The sequence below is a fragment of the Geotrypetes seraphini genome, chromosome 1 (assembly GCF_902459505.1).
Source record: "Geotrypetes seraphini chromosome 1, aGeoSer1.1, whole genome shotgun sequence".
In the NCBI taxonomy this organism is placed as follows: Eukaryota; Metazoa; Chordata; class Amphibia; order Gymnophiona; family Dermophiidae; genus Geotrypetes; species Geotrypetes seraphini.
This window is the reverse complement of record NC_047084.1, coordinates 117430264-117445046: the sequence shown is the minus strand read 5'-3', so window position 1 is coordinate 117445046 and position 14783 is coordinate 117430264. Positions and strand designations below refer to the sequence as shown.

Genomic DNA, 14783 nt, shown 5'->3' with positions numbered 1-14783 from the left:
CATTTGCCTCTTTTTGAGAAAAGCGTCCAGGTCATCAGCCTGTCCTAGTCCTGCTCACACCCAGACTCTAACACGCCCCCTTGAGATTTAGACAAACTGTGAATGAACAGCAAATTGGAAGGGTTTAGAAAATAAAGGTGTTTTGCTTTAGGGTTCTTTTGGGTATCTATTTGCCAATTAATACAACACCAAACATAATGCAAAGAACAAGCTTCTATTCCCTGTACATCAGTTTAACAACCTGCTCTTGCACATACAGAATACATAAGTTAGACATAAATTAAATATACATCACTGTTGCAATATGCCTCATCTATGCCAATGACTAGAGAGATCCAAGTTGCAGCCAGACACAGAGAACTTCAATGGGACAAACACCCTTTGTACGTCCACACAGAAAAGATGCAAGTTGAGTTAGACGCCTAAGTTGAGTTAGATGCCAGTTGAGTTAGACGCCTAAGTTGAGTTAGACGCCTAAGTTGAGTTAGATGCCAGTTGAGTTAGACGCTTAAGTTGCATTAGATGCCAGTTGAGTTAGATGCCAGTTGAGTTAGACGCTTAAGTTGAGTTAGATGCCAGTTGAGTTAGACGCCTAAGTTGAGTTAGATGCCAGTTGAATTAGACGCCTAAGTTGAGTTAGATGCCAGTTGAGTTAGATGCCAGTTGAGTTAGACGCTTAAGTTGAGATAGATGCCAGTTGAGTTAGACGCCTAAGTTGAGTTAGATGCCAGTTGAGTTAGACGCTTAAGTTGAGTTAGATGCCAGTTGAGTTAGACGCCTAAGTTGAGTTAGATGCCAGTTGAGTTAGACGCCTAAGTTGAGTTAGATGCCAGTTGAGTTAGACGCCTAAGTTGAGTTAGACGCCTAAGTTGAGTTAGATGCCAGTTGAGTTAGATGCCAGTTGAGTTAGACGCTTAAGTTGAGTTAGATGCCAGTTGAGTTAGACGCCTAAGTTGAGTTAGATGCCTAAGTTGAGTTAGATGCCAGTTGAGTTAGATGCCAGTTGAGTTAGATGCCAGTAGGCACAATTCTGTGAACGGCTCCTAGCGGTTGATTGGCAATCACACCGAACGGTACCGAGGAGTTAGGTGCCGCTAGCCACCCGTTTTTAGAATCAGGCCCATAGAGTTTGTTGGGTTATTATGTGGAACTTTGTTGCAAAATGGGACATAAAGGTGCAGAGTCCATGCAAATCAAAAAAGCATATCTTTTGAAAATTCAAGTGGTGAAAGAATGAACTGAAGTCCAGGTAAACTAGGGCTCTGACCCTTCTTGTGACCTCCAGCACTCTAGGAGAGATGTTGCATCCTGTCTACTGGCAACCCACAACTTCTTATAACAACCGTAAGGTATGAGTCTTAAAATGTTATGCTTTTAAATTGCATTGTTTTATCCCTCGCACCCAACTACGGCATCACCAGAACAGAAACTTCCAGACTCCTCTCCTTTCGCAGAGTCAGAGGATACAGGGAACTCATCGGAAGAGAATTCATCAGAAAAGAAGAGATCAACTACCAGTACCTCTACTCCTCCGGGTACCTCCACTGGCATGAACCACATAAGCCCTACAGGGTGAGTTACTCAGCTCCCCACTCCCACCCTCCTACTCCATCCTCTCTACTGAGCTTTCACACCTCATCTTTACCCACTTGCTGTCATCTACCAATCTTCCATATATCCAGCCTCCTCCCATCCATTCTAGAAAAGGCTTTACATGAGTATGTATGGATCGCTAATATGCCCCAGATGGAGTTCAGTGCGATATACAATTTAGAAGAGCCTAGCCATGTCCAGGATTTACATGATTTCATTAGGGTTTCATGACATATGAGTAGATATCTTGGTTTGTGTAGGCATATGGTTATGGTACATGGTTTGGAGAGAAGATTGGCCCTATCTGCTGTTGTAATCTTGATACTACGGGTTCTGGTATGATGTCACTTTCCTGGTTTCTGGGGTGATGGGTATGTGGAGAGAGAGCTTGATCATCTATCGAGATGGGAGAGCTGGTTCGTGTCTTCTAGTCTAATCTAATCTAGTCTTCGGTTTATATACTGGGTCATCTCCTAATGGAGCTCGACTCAGTTCACAAGTAATTAAGATCAGATTATATAATAGAATATAAACCTAAAAGAATAAAAATGCTATTAGTGGATCACTTCCATAGATTCACTAATAATTAAGACCAAGATATATAGTAGAATGTCAGACTTCTGTTGATCGTAGCTTCCTCTTATGGAATTCCCAGCTGATATTAGGCCAGAACCCATAGAAGTGGCTTCTAGAAGTCCAGGTGAATATCGGGCAGCACCTGCCTAAGCTTCAGTGGCTTCTATAAGCTAAATTAGCTCCATATCAGTGCCTGGACCATGGCTGGCATTGAATATCTAGGGCAAGTTCTGCCCTTAGCAGTTAACATTACCTCCCTCCCCCCCCCCCACTGACTTTCCTTTTTTCTTCACATATTTGTATCCCATGGAATCCATTGTATTACATGATTCTAGAAAAGACGAACCATTTGTATCGGTTACATAATTTGTTCTGCTTGTTTGCTATATGCTGTTCCTATATGTTGATATGTTTTGTTTACATGAAAATTAATAAATATACTAAAACCAAAACACTGACTGCCAGGGCCTGAATATTGACCAGTATATTTCAAAGCATTTAAACTGGAGAGTGGGGCTGGCAAATGGAAGCAAATGGCTTTGATGCTCCAACAGCTCTGAGACTTTTCTTTCTTTAATTCAGGTGCTTTAGGAGAAGCACATTTGATGTTGAAGAGCAAAAGGTGAGAGCTGACTGATGTCGGCTTTAATCACTGAAATTGTTTTAGACCCTTGGTTTGGGCCTTTTAAATGCTCCCCTTTACATAAACACTTGAATATAATTTACTATAGCTTTTGATTCCTCACATTTTCCAGCTAGGGTGGGTGTATCTATATTTTTCTTGGGTTTTGTTGGGCAGGTTCTGGCCGTGCTGCCACTCTGGGTCATGTCCCCCTATGCTGGACATAAGAACATAAGACTAGCCATACTGGGTCAGACCAATAGAATCCTGTTTCCACAGTGGCCAAGGCAAAACCTCAAATTGTAGAAACATTCCATGCTACCGATCCAGGGCAAGCAGTGGCTTCCCCCGTGTTTGTCTCAATAACAGACTATGGACTTTTCCTCCAGGAACTTGTCCAAACCTTTCTTAAAACCAGCTACTCTATACGCTCTTACCACAACCTCTGGGAATGCATTCCAGAGCTTAACTATTCTCCGAATGAAAAAATATTTCCTTCTATTGGTTTTAAAAGTATTTTCCTGTAACTTCATCGAGTGCCCCCTAATCTTTGTAATTTCTGACCGAGTGAAAAATCGAACCACTTGTACCCATTCTACTCCACTCAGGATTTTGTAGACTTAAATCCTATCTCCCCTCAGCCGTCTCTTTTCCAAGCTGAAGAGCCCTAACCATTTTAGTCTTTCCTTATACGAAAGGAGTTCCATCCCCTTTACCATCTTGGTTGTGCTTCTTTGATCATACAAATAATGGTATTTCCCATTACACAGGGATGGCAATGACAAACCACTCCTGGGGGTGGGCCATTACTGCATATGGCCACCAGGAGTCAGTTCAACTCAAAGGCAGATCTGGATTGTAAATGATTATCTAATTCATTTCCATTTTTTTTGTTTGATTGGTTTTGATGATATTCTGTGATATATATCTTTGCCTTTTTCAAATTTCTTATGTATTGTAATCCCCGATGCAGGCTTCGCCAAAAGTTTCATTTGCCCTGCTTGAAGCGTCTGCTTGGCACTACCCGTGGCTTCTCTTCTTAGCACATTTAATGAGTTTATTGCAAGTGTCCCCTGAGGAAGGCGTTCTGGATTCTTGTTGGGACCATATGTATGAATATAAGATTTCTCATGGGTTGAACTGACATCCTACACTAAATCTAACTATTTTATTATGTCTATTCTTGTGTAATATGTTGTACTTTTATAATTTTATAATTTGTATATTGTAATTTGCTGATTGTCCAGCTCTCTTCGGTGTGAACCGCCTAGAAGTCATCGACTATGGCAGTATAGAAGAATAAAGTTATGTTATCCTCCTTGCCTTTTTCTTGGGACTGTAGACTATGTAAGGCGAGGATTTGCTCTTTTTTGTTGTGCTTTTTATGAATATTTAAAAACTAAATTATTTTGATGATCAATCTATTTATGATTTTAATAAAACATTTTTTTGTTTTTCCCTTGTTCCTGATGCCTTCATTTTTGGAAATCATGTCTCAAATTTCACCATTAGCCAAAGCAATCTTTTCAATGTCAGCCATCTTGGTTCTTTCTCCCTCTATAGTGAACCCATGAAGATCCTTCACATCCTGATTCCGATCATCTTGCTCCTCCTGTTCCTAGTTGTCATAGCAGTTGTACTTTTTATCAGAACACAAAGGAAAAAGAAGGAAGGTAATGAGAGTATGCATGTCCTTTCGGAGAGTTTCTTCCTTGCCCTCACCCCATCTCTTTCGCTTACTCTCTTTTCCCCTCCTAGGCTGCATACAGGAACCTTGACTGTGTGAATCCACAGTGACACCAGAGAATGCCTCAGATGGCACTCTTTAGGGGGCAGCAAATTTTTACTTCCCTCCTCCAAGTCTCCCCCTCTGTAAGCAGGAGCTTCAGCCACCACCTTCGCAGCACCCCTGCCCCAACATGTGTCCTTCCCTACTGGTTGGCATCCCTCCCCAATACCCCCCATCCCCCACCGCCACTGTCGCTGCCACAGAATCTACCTTATTTGCATTTCAGAAGTTACCAGTGGCAGTGATTGACATAAGCCGCTGACCCCGGCATCTTCTTTTTACTATTGTGATCTGGCCTCTCTGACATAACTTCCTGTTTCCTCAGGGGCAGGCGCAGTAGTAGAAGTTTCCAAGTTTTATTAAAAAGTTTGATAAAACGCTGGGGTCAGTTGCCTTTGTGAATCGCTGCCACAGGTAACTTCTGAAATGCAAATAAGGTAGATTCTTTGACAGCGGTGGGGGGGGGGCAAGGCAGTAAGGAGAGATGCCGGGGCAGGAGTGTGAAAGAGGCGGTGGCTGAAGCTTCTGATTAAAGAGGGAGAAACTCAGAGGAGGGAAGTGAAAACTGAAGGAGGGAAGGAGGTTGAGGAAGGAAAGGGCAAGATGACAGACTGTGTGGTAGCATTGAGGCAGTGGGGGAAGAGAGTGTGAGTGAGTGATTCTGGATTGGAGGCAGAAGGGAGAGGTGTTGGCTTGGGGGTTCTAGAAAGCAGGGAGGAAAAAATGGCAGGCTTGGGAGATGAAGGGAGAAATGGCAGACTTGAGAGAGGGACTCAGGAGGGAGTGATGTTAGACTCAGGGATGAGATAATAGAAGGAAGTGAGGGGTGGGATAGGGAGAGATGAACTTGGAGTAGGGTGGAGGAGATTGGGTAGGGGGCAAGAGGGTGGAGGAGATTGGGAAAGGGGCAAGGAGAGATGGGGAGGATGGAGGGAGAGGAAGAAGAAGAAATGGACTCACAGGAGTGCAGGGGCAGAACAGGGAGTAAAAGAGATGTTCTCAAGAGGGCAGAGGGGGCTGAAGGTGTTGAGGGAGAAATGGAGTTGGGGGAGGGCAGAGGAGGCAACTGAGAAGAGGGAAAGATGAACAGGGGAGGGTGGAAGAGGAGCAGAAGAGGGAAAGAGGGGAGGGCAGAGGAAGCAAAATGGGGGAAGGAGAAGGAATTGGGGACAGAAGGGGGACAGACTCAGAGTAAGAGGCAGAAGGGGGGGAGATCTTGGATTACAAGGATGGAACAAGGGGGTAAAGGAGGGAAGATGCTAGGAATGGTGGACCCAAGTGGGAGAGGCTATGGGAGGTTTATCAAAGAGATGAGTAAGAGGAGGGTAGAAATGTGGGAATGGGGAACAGATGAAAGCGGCTGAGAAATGAGGGTGGTCTTCCTTTTTTCTTTTTGCCTATAATATAATGTAAATCTTTCCTCCCCTTTTTAGCCAAATTGTGGGGTCCTTTGACTAAGGCGTGCTAGCCGTTTTAGCGAGCATGCCTTAGTAAAAATACCCCTGTGTCTGTTTTGTCATGGCTGATTTATCCTGTTTGTCCTCATTGATTTGATCATTTTTAACCCCTTTCATTGTAAACCATTTTGGTTTAACATTTCTGTTCAGAATTGCGGTATATCAAATACAGTTACTGTAACCGTCTGCTAATTTCTGAACCTAATTCACAGTACAGTGGAACCATGGTTTACGAGCATAATTCGTTCCAGAAGCGTGTTCGTAAACCAATTTACTTGTATATCAAAGCGAGTTTCCCATAGAAAGTAAGGGAAACTCGCTTGATTCGTTCCACCTCCCATCCCCCCCCCCCACGGCCACCGGCGCTGCTCCATCCCAACCCACCCCACCACATCCCCAAAAGGCTCCCCCCACCCCCGAGGCCACTGGCGCCCTTCCACATCCCCCCCCCCCATCTGCGCATGCTCAAGGCCTTCTGGCTCCCGCCTCTGCCAGATGGCCTTGAGCATGCACAGATGCTCAAGGCCCAGTCGGAGGAGAGGCATGATCTTCGGGCACCGGCACCTCCTGTGGGTTGGTGCTGTGTGCCGGTGCCACATTGGGGGTAAGCATTCAGTTTGGGCGAGCGGGTGATGCCGGTTCATGCAGGGGGGTGGCAATGCCGGTTAGCGGGCGGGAGGACTTGCAAATCAAGTCAATGCTCAGTTTGTGAGTCACGATTTGCTCGTCTTGCAAAACACTCGCAAAACAGTGCACTCATAAACCAAGGTTTGACTGTACCTGCAAAAACGCTAGACGGGGGATGAGAGAAAGGTGGCTCTGGTTTCTGTTGAATCTTTGTCATAATCTAGTTTTTTCTTATCTCGGGTGGGATTTTTGGGGTTTTTCAGCTCTGATCAAAGATGTGGCGGCAGCAAACTATGAAAACGCGACTTTCACTCAATCAGTAAGAACATTCTTTCATTATCAGAATTATCATTACAGGCGTTTTGATTTATTTTTAGGTCATGCCATTTATTTTGAATTTAATAACAAAGGCCTCCTTTTACTAAGCCGAGGTAGGGGTTTCTACCACGGCCCAGGGCTCATAGGAATGTTATGAGCATCAGAGCAGCATCGGATCATTTAGAAACCCCTACCGCTGCTCAGTAGAAGGAGATTATGAGATCGTGGTGCTGGTAACGTATTCTCCCTTACCACATTGTTCATCCCTTTTCCCAACCTTTTCACTTTTATTGTAATCCCCATGATCTCAATTGTTTTCCTTTACGCTTTGTCTTTTTTGTTCATACCCAATTTAATTTGAGTCTTTATTTTGTTGTTTTAAATTTTTTATTGTGAACCACTTAGATTTGCCTTCTGGTTAGATATTTGCGGTACAGTACTCTCCCCAAATTTGCAGGGGTTTCATTCCAGGAACACTCGCGAATTTCGAACAACCGCAAATGCGGTTCAGGAGTTGATCAAAGGCAGGAGAGGGCAGCTGGGGCGCCAGCAGGTGCTGAAAAGCATTCGCTGTATTTTCCGACCGCCTCTTCCCGGTACTAAAGTCAGGCAACACCAGACAGCGTGTCAAAGCAGCTCCTCATTGGTGTGACCATGACTTTAGTACTAGGAAGAGGCAGTCGGATAATATCGCTAATTACTGAGTCCGCGATTCGTGAACTGTGAATTTGCGGGGGTTTACTGTAAATCTACACTGTTCTTTGCTGTATAAACACCTTTACTGAATATGTATAGTTCTCATTGTATCTTCGCTGTAAATGTACAGTCTCTTACACTGTAAACCGCTTTGAACTGTTTGTGGTACTGCGGTATATAAAAATAAAGTTATTATTATTATTATTATAAATAAACTGAACTTGAACTTTCCTAAGAAGATTAGATCTGAAACCCTTATACAACTGACAATGCTAACTATATAAAGTTTAAAAAAAAATTGACAGCACTTATATGAACAAAACAGAAATAAAAAGACTAGTGACGTATCAGGTTCTCAATAGCCAAGCACGCTTTTATTTCATAACAAGATGCTAGGGTCCACCATGGGGGTTAGCGCCCAAGAAAAGGGTCTGGGTGTGATCGTAGGCAAAATGATGAAACCTTCCGACTAATGTATGATGGCGGCCAAAAAAGCAAACAAGATGCTAGGAATTATTTTAAAAAAGGGATGGTTAACAAGATTATGAATGCTATAATACCCCTGTATTGCTCCATGGTGCGAAATCATCTGGAGTATTGCGTTAAATTCTGGTCTCCTTATCTCAAGAAAGATATAGTGGCACTAGAAAAGGTTCAAAGAAGAGCGACCAAGATGGTAAAGGGGATGGAACTCCTCTCATATGAGAAAAGACTAAAAAGGTTAGGGCACTTCAGCTGGAAAAGAGACGGCTGAGGGGAGATGGGATTGAAATCTACAAAATCCTGAGTGGAGTAGAACGGGTACAAGTGGATCGATTTTTCACTCCGTCAAAAATTACAAAGTCTAGGGGACACTCGATGAAATTACAGGGAAATACTTTTAAAACCGATAGGAGGAAATTTTTTTTCACTCAGAGAATAGTTAAGCTCTGGAAAGTGTTGCCAGAGGATGTGGTAAGAGCGGATAGCGTAGCTGGTTTTAAGAAGGGTTTGGACAAGTTCCTGGAGGAAAAGTCCATAGTCTGTTATTGAGAAAGACATGGGGGAAGCCTCTGCTTGCCCTGGATTGGTAGCATGGAATGTTGCTACTCTTTGGGTTTTGGCCAGGTACTAGGGACCTGGATTGGCCACCGTGAGAACAGGCTACTGGGCTTGATGGACCATTGGTCTGACCCAGTAAGGCTATTCTGATGTTCTTATGTACTAAAGTGTGCTAGGCAGATGTCTTCAGATTCCATATAGGTCTCCAAGAGTTGGGTGCGCAGAGAAGGCTCACATGCAAATTAATTAGTTAACATAGAATTGATAAGAAATAGTTGGAGTGAATTGGCAATAGTTTGCATTCCGCCCTAGTCACTGTTCTATAATATCTGTGCTTACATTTTCTATCGTGCAACTCCAAAAGGGGTGTGGCCATGGAAGGGATATGGCGGGTCAGGGGCATTCCCAGAAGTTAGGTGCAGTGTTAAAGAATACTGTGGTTTGTGCACCCAAATGCAAAATATTGTAACATGCCCATCCCCAAGGATGACCCTGTCAAGGTTAGAATAGGGGTTAATCCGACTCGCCTAACCAGGAATCCAGAAGCAGGTAGAGCCTCAGAGGTTGTAGAGGACAGGGCTGCCTATCCTAAGGACTATGAATCTGTTGCGGACCTAGTTCCCTTTCCCGAGCCAAAGCCTGTCAGGAAAACAAGCTCCCTTAGGAAATACAACCAGCTCCCAGAGTGTAATATTACCACTGAACTGAGAGGGAGCCAGAGAGCCTCCAAAGCAGTACCTCAGCCAGGTAAGACTGGGAGTGGCTCTTCTCCCTTAAAGCAGCTCTCAAAGAGTCTGAGAGGGACAGCTCAGGAAAGGCTGGCATAAAGAATCCTCCTGGCCAGGCAAGGGCAAGCTCCCAAACCGGATCCCATGGATTGGGAAAGCCCTGTAACACAGGACATGGCAGCGCAAGAGGTTCCAGAGGAACAAATTGAAGTGGCAGAGTCTTTAATGCCTGGAGTGGAATCTCTGGAACCCATGGAATTATTGTTTTGTTTTTGGAAGCTTTCCTTAAAGAGTTTTGTTGGGACTATTTTTGATTAGAAGGACCTGGCAAAGAATGTTTGAAAAGTGTGTTGTTTTTTGTTGCACAACAGCTGGGGCTGGGCTGGAAGCAGTAAGGAACTGGTGCTTAGCTCTAATTAAGTTACTCCACACCAGCTGGGGCAGAGCTTTGTGAGAAGCTGGTGTGTGTCTGGTGTTAGTACTGGGTCAAGACTGAGATCTTTCAGGGTTGGGGTTGGGTTCACAGAAGACCTCGGGTTGGGGAATTTTGTGGGTGCTTGTGCAAAGCTTTTTGTGAGTGTGAACCCGGCAATCCTGTTCCTGCAACACCAGGACTGGAGTGCTGCATAGTGCTGGAGTGTTTGTTCTGCTTCTTTAAAAACCCCAAGGACCTGGTGAAGACCGGGACTAGGATAAGCTGAAGTCCAGGGATCCTTGGAGGATAATGAACTGATGACTAGGAGTTTTGCATTCCTTGGAAGAATAGTTAAAGACTATGCTGAACTCAGAACTTAACAATACTTACCTGGGACAGGTTATTTTTTTGTTTTGATTTCTTTTGGCTGATTGAGCTTCCCAGAACCCTGGCAGAAGTATTGTCTGTTGCTATTGCTGGGCTGAGACAGAAAGCCAGTTTTATTGCTTTGTTTTTTTTGTTTGAATTAAAACTGTTGACCATATGTGGTGTTTCTGATGTTGATTTAGTTAATACACCAGGGGAGGGAAACTGCACAGTGACACCAGGAAATTCTTTTTCACTGAGAGAGTGGTTGACCGCTGGAATAATCTTCCACTTCAGGTCACTGAGGCCAGCAGCGTGCCTGATTTTAAGGCCAAATGGGATAGATACGTGGGATCTATTCACTGAGTTAGGTGGGGAAGGGTCATTGTGGTGGGCAGACTGGATGGGCCGTGGCCCTTATCTGCCGTCTATTTCTATGTTTCTATATTTCTACTATGTAGGGTCTTCCCTCATTGGGAGCCACGCCAGGGTCATGCTGCCACCCGTCGGTGAACTCCGCAGTGCCCTCGCGGGCCCGACTGGGTGACAATATTAGGAACCAGCATTTATATCCCTTGAAATTAATGCTGCAGGTCCCATAATGCACCAGAAGGGGGGGTCTTTTTTTTCCATGGCACAGATATTTTGCTTCTATTACACACACAAAATATCTGCCCCATTTTATAAAAATTGAAAAAAATCCACTACTGCTGCCAACGGCTCTCCCCCAATGACCCCTGACAATTGCGTGCCCCTCTGGGCCACCGTTCCCCATCTCCCACCCCAACCCCAAAAAGATGGCAGGAGGGAAGCCCACTCCCTCCTGCCAGGAAAGACCTTCCCCTACCCTCCACCCCCCCCTGAAGAAAAAGGCAGGAGGGATGCCCACTCCGTCCTGACACCGCAGTGCCCCCTCCCCCTCCAGCCCCTCAGAGTTGGGAGCAGGTGGTACCGAAACTACCCCTTGCTCTTCCTCTGGTCGCTACGCCAATGGGACTTAGGCCCCTCCCCGGTGCATCATGTGATGCATGGGGAGAAGCCTAAGGCCCTGATTGACTCGGGCGCCTCGGGCTCCTCTCTTGAGAGGGGTCTGAGGTGTCAGCCAATCAGGGACTTACTTAGGAAGGACCCTAAGAAAGTCTCTGATTGAAGCCTGATTGGTTGTGATCGGTCAGTCTCTTGTCTCCAACCATGACCAATCCAGGTTACAAGTACCTAGCAGAAACCCAAATAGTATGAGGGGGTGCTGAAAAGTTCTCAGCCCAACCAACCAACTTCCTAAATTCTGAGCGCTATTTTGCCATCGCAACTGAAAAGAGGGTTTTCTTATTCCGTTAAGTGCCAATTTGCAGAACTAAAATTCTGTGCTTGGTTGGGCTGAGAACTTTTCAGCACCCCTTCATAATCTATATTTATAAAATCGGATGTATGTTTGTATGTGCCGCGATCACGCAAAAACGGCTTGACCGATTTGAACGAAACTTGGTATGCAGATCCCTCACTACCCGGGATGATATGTTCTGGGGGTCTCGCGGCCCACCTGCACACGTGGGCAGAGCTACAAACAAATAATCGGATTTCACCCATTCATGTCAATGGAAAAAATGTAAAGAGCTGCCAACGCAAAAACGGCTTGCCCGAAACTTGATATGCGGATCCCTCACTACCTGGGGTGATATGTTCGGGGGGTCTCACGGCCCACCTGCACATGTGGGCGGAGCTACAAACATAAAATCAGATTTCACCCATTCATGTCAATGGAAAAAATGTAAAAAGCTGCCATTCTCACAGTAATTCAAAAACGGCTTGACCGATTTGAACGAAACTTGGTATGCAGATCCCTCACTACCTGGGGTGATATGTTCTGGGGGTCTCGCGGCCCACAACTCTATGTTGCTTGCTCAAGGGTGGGTTCACCCAAGAATTTATTTGTTCTTGCTCTAAAATTGTTGTTTATAATCACGTTTTGCGTTAGTTGTATTGTATTCATTTTGTCAAATATTTCACATTATAATTTGAATATTGTACTTTTTATTAAGCTGTAAAACAATAATTTCATTCACCACTATAAAGTATCTTTATTTCAATCCGTTTACTGTGTTATTGCTATTATTAAATACCCGTGCAACGCCGGGGCATCAGCTAGTCCCATAATATAATATAACTAGTGTTTAAGCCCGTTATATTAACGGGTGCTAGAATATATGTCTGTCTGTCTTTCTTTCTTTCTGTGTCTCTCCCTGCCCCTGTCTCTCTCTTCCTTTCTTTCTTTCTCCCTCCCGCTGTCTGTCCTTCTTTCTTTCTGGTTCTCTCTCTGGCACCCTGTCTGTCTTTCTTTCTTTCTGTCTCTCTCCCTGCCCGCTGTCTTTCTGTGTGTCTGTCTTTGTTCTAATGCGCTGCCTGCCTGCCTGTCTTTCTGTCTCTCCATGGCCCCCTTCTGTCTCCCCTCCCCCAAAGCAAACCAAGATTGCTCCCAGGCCCCCTTTCCCTCTCTGTTCCCTCCACTTCCCTGTGCTGCAGCAGCATTTCCCACCCTTCCCTGTGCAGAAGCAGCATTTCCCCCCCACACACACTTACCTGTGCAGCAGCAGCATTTCCTGGCCTTCCCTGTGCAGAAGCAGCATTTCCCCCCCCCCACACACACACACACTTCCCTGTGCAGCAGCAGCATTTCCAGGCCTTCCCTGTGCAGAAGCAGCATTTCCCCCCCCCCCACACACACACACTTCCCTGTGCAGCAGCAGCATTTCCAGGCCTTCCCTGTGCAGAAGCAAGATTTCCCCCCACACACACACACTTCCCTTTGCAGCAGTAGCATTTCCCACCCTTCCCTGTGCAGCAGCAGCATTTCCAGGCCTTCCCTGTGCAGAAGCAGCATTTCCCCCCCCCAACACACACTTCCCTGTGCAGCAGCAGCATTTCCCGGTCTTTCCTGTGCAGCAGCAGCATTTCCCGGCCTTCCCTGTGCAGAAGCAGCATTTCCCCCCCCCCACACACACACACTTCCCTGTGCAGCAGCAGCATTTCCAGGCCTTCCCTGTGCAGAAGCAAGATTTCCCCCCCACACACACACACTTCCCTTTGCAGCAGTAGCATTTCCCACCCTTCCCTGTGCAGCAGCAGCATTTCCAGGCCTTCCCTGTGCAGAAGCAGCATTTCCCCCCCCCAACACACACTTCCCTGTGCAGCAGCAGCAGCATTTCCCGGCCTTTCCTGTGCAGCAGCAGCATTTCCTGGCCTTCCCTGTGCAGAAGCAGCATTTCCCCCCCCCACACACACACACTTCCCTGTGCAGCAGCAGCATTTCCTGGCCTTCCCTGTGCAGAAGCAGCATTTCCCCCCCCCAACACACACTTCCCTGTGCAGCAGCAGCAGCATTTCCCAGCCTTTCCTGTGCAGCAGGAGCATTTCCCGCAGCCTCCTTCCCAGCCGCCGCGTTTAAATTCACAGAAAAGCGCTGCGCCGCACTACCGCTGTCTTCGGCATCTTCTATCCACTGTGGCCAACCCTAGCGGAAACAGGAAGTAGTCAGAGAGGGGGGGCCCACAGTGGACAGAAGACTGCGAGGCCAGCGGTAGCGCTTGTCTATGAATTTAAACGCGGCGGCTGGGAAGGGGGCTGCGGGAAGGTTTTGGCGGTGAGTGAGGGCGGAATGGGGGAGTTGGCTGTGCTGTGGCGCATGCGCCTCAAGCCGCCGCCACGGACGGACACAGCACATGTCAGGTCCCCACATCCTCCTAAGTGCGCATGCGCGCTTAGAGGATTATTATTATTATAGATGTAATAGAGGTTACAATGAACTTTCACAGTCTTCTCTGTTTTTGTTTTCCAGCCTCAGAGGAAAGTCGTGGCGACCACAGTCTATGTCACGGCAGGGCCTCCTGCCTGTACTGAATCCAAGCCACCCCACAATAACAGTCAACATGCAGCCAACGCGGTGCCTTACTATGAGGAAATACAAGACCCGTGTCCGGTAGGAACCAGCCCAGTTTTTGAATCCAGCCCAGTGTAGGAGGATGTGTGTGTTAGGCTCCCAACTAAGAAGCAGATATGCAATCAGTGAATCGGATCAGTGCAAAGAGAGGCCCAGAGCTCGACTTCCTCCCACAACCTTTCTCAAATGCATTAAGGTATGTGCAGAGCCGTGCAAAAGTTTTGCATCACCTCTGAGTAAATCCATTGCTCCGTCTTTCTTGCTGGATCACAGCAATATTTCTGACACCTACTGCTGCGTATTATATACCGTGTTTCCCCGATGGTAAGACACTGTCTTATTTTTTTTGAAAGGCCAAAATATGCTCTAGGGCTTATTTTCGGGGGGATGCCTTATTTACCCTTTCATGTCCCCTCTGTATCTCTATCCTTTCTCTCTCTCTTCTGCTCCCTCACCCACGAGTCCTGCATCTGGCCCTCTCCCTTCTACCTGCACCTGGCAACACCCCCCTGCTCCGCGGCTCTCTTCAGCAACTTGTCAGCAGCGGTGATCAAGACAAGCTACCGACATCGAGGCCTTCCCTCTACGAGTCCTGCCTTTGTGGAAAAAGGAAGTTGAAAC

The 14783-nt window shown here is 46.2% G+C and overlaps 1 protein-coding gene across 2 annotated transcripts in view; it reads left to right on the top strand.

The window, feature by feature from the left end:
* LOC117356808 (CMRF-35-like molecule 4) overlaps positions 1-14783 on the top strand; it is a 44714-nt gene that overhangs the window by 20063 nt on the left and 9868 nt on the right. Inside the window, exons 3-6 of one of the 2 annotated variants that reach the window (XM_033936530.1) lie at positions 1455-1572; positions 4355-4464; positions 6928-6983; positions 14061-14201. In XM_033936530.1, the coding sequence (XP_033792421.1) occupies positions 1455-1572; positions 4355-4464; positions 6928-6983; positions 14061-14201 (425 nt within the window). Of the gene's footprint in view, positions 1-1421; positions 1573-4354; positions 4465-6927; positions 6984-14060; positions 14202-14783 lie in introns of both variants that reach the window. The other variant, XM_033936520.1, reaches the window with a different exon arrangement.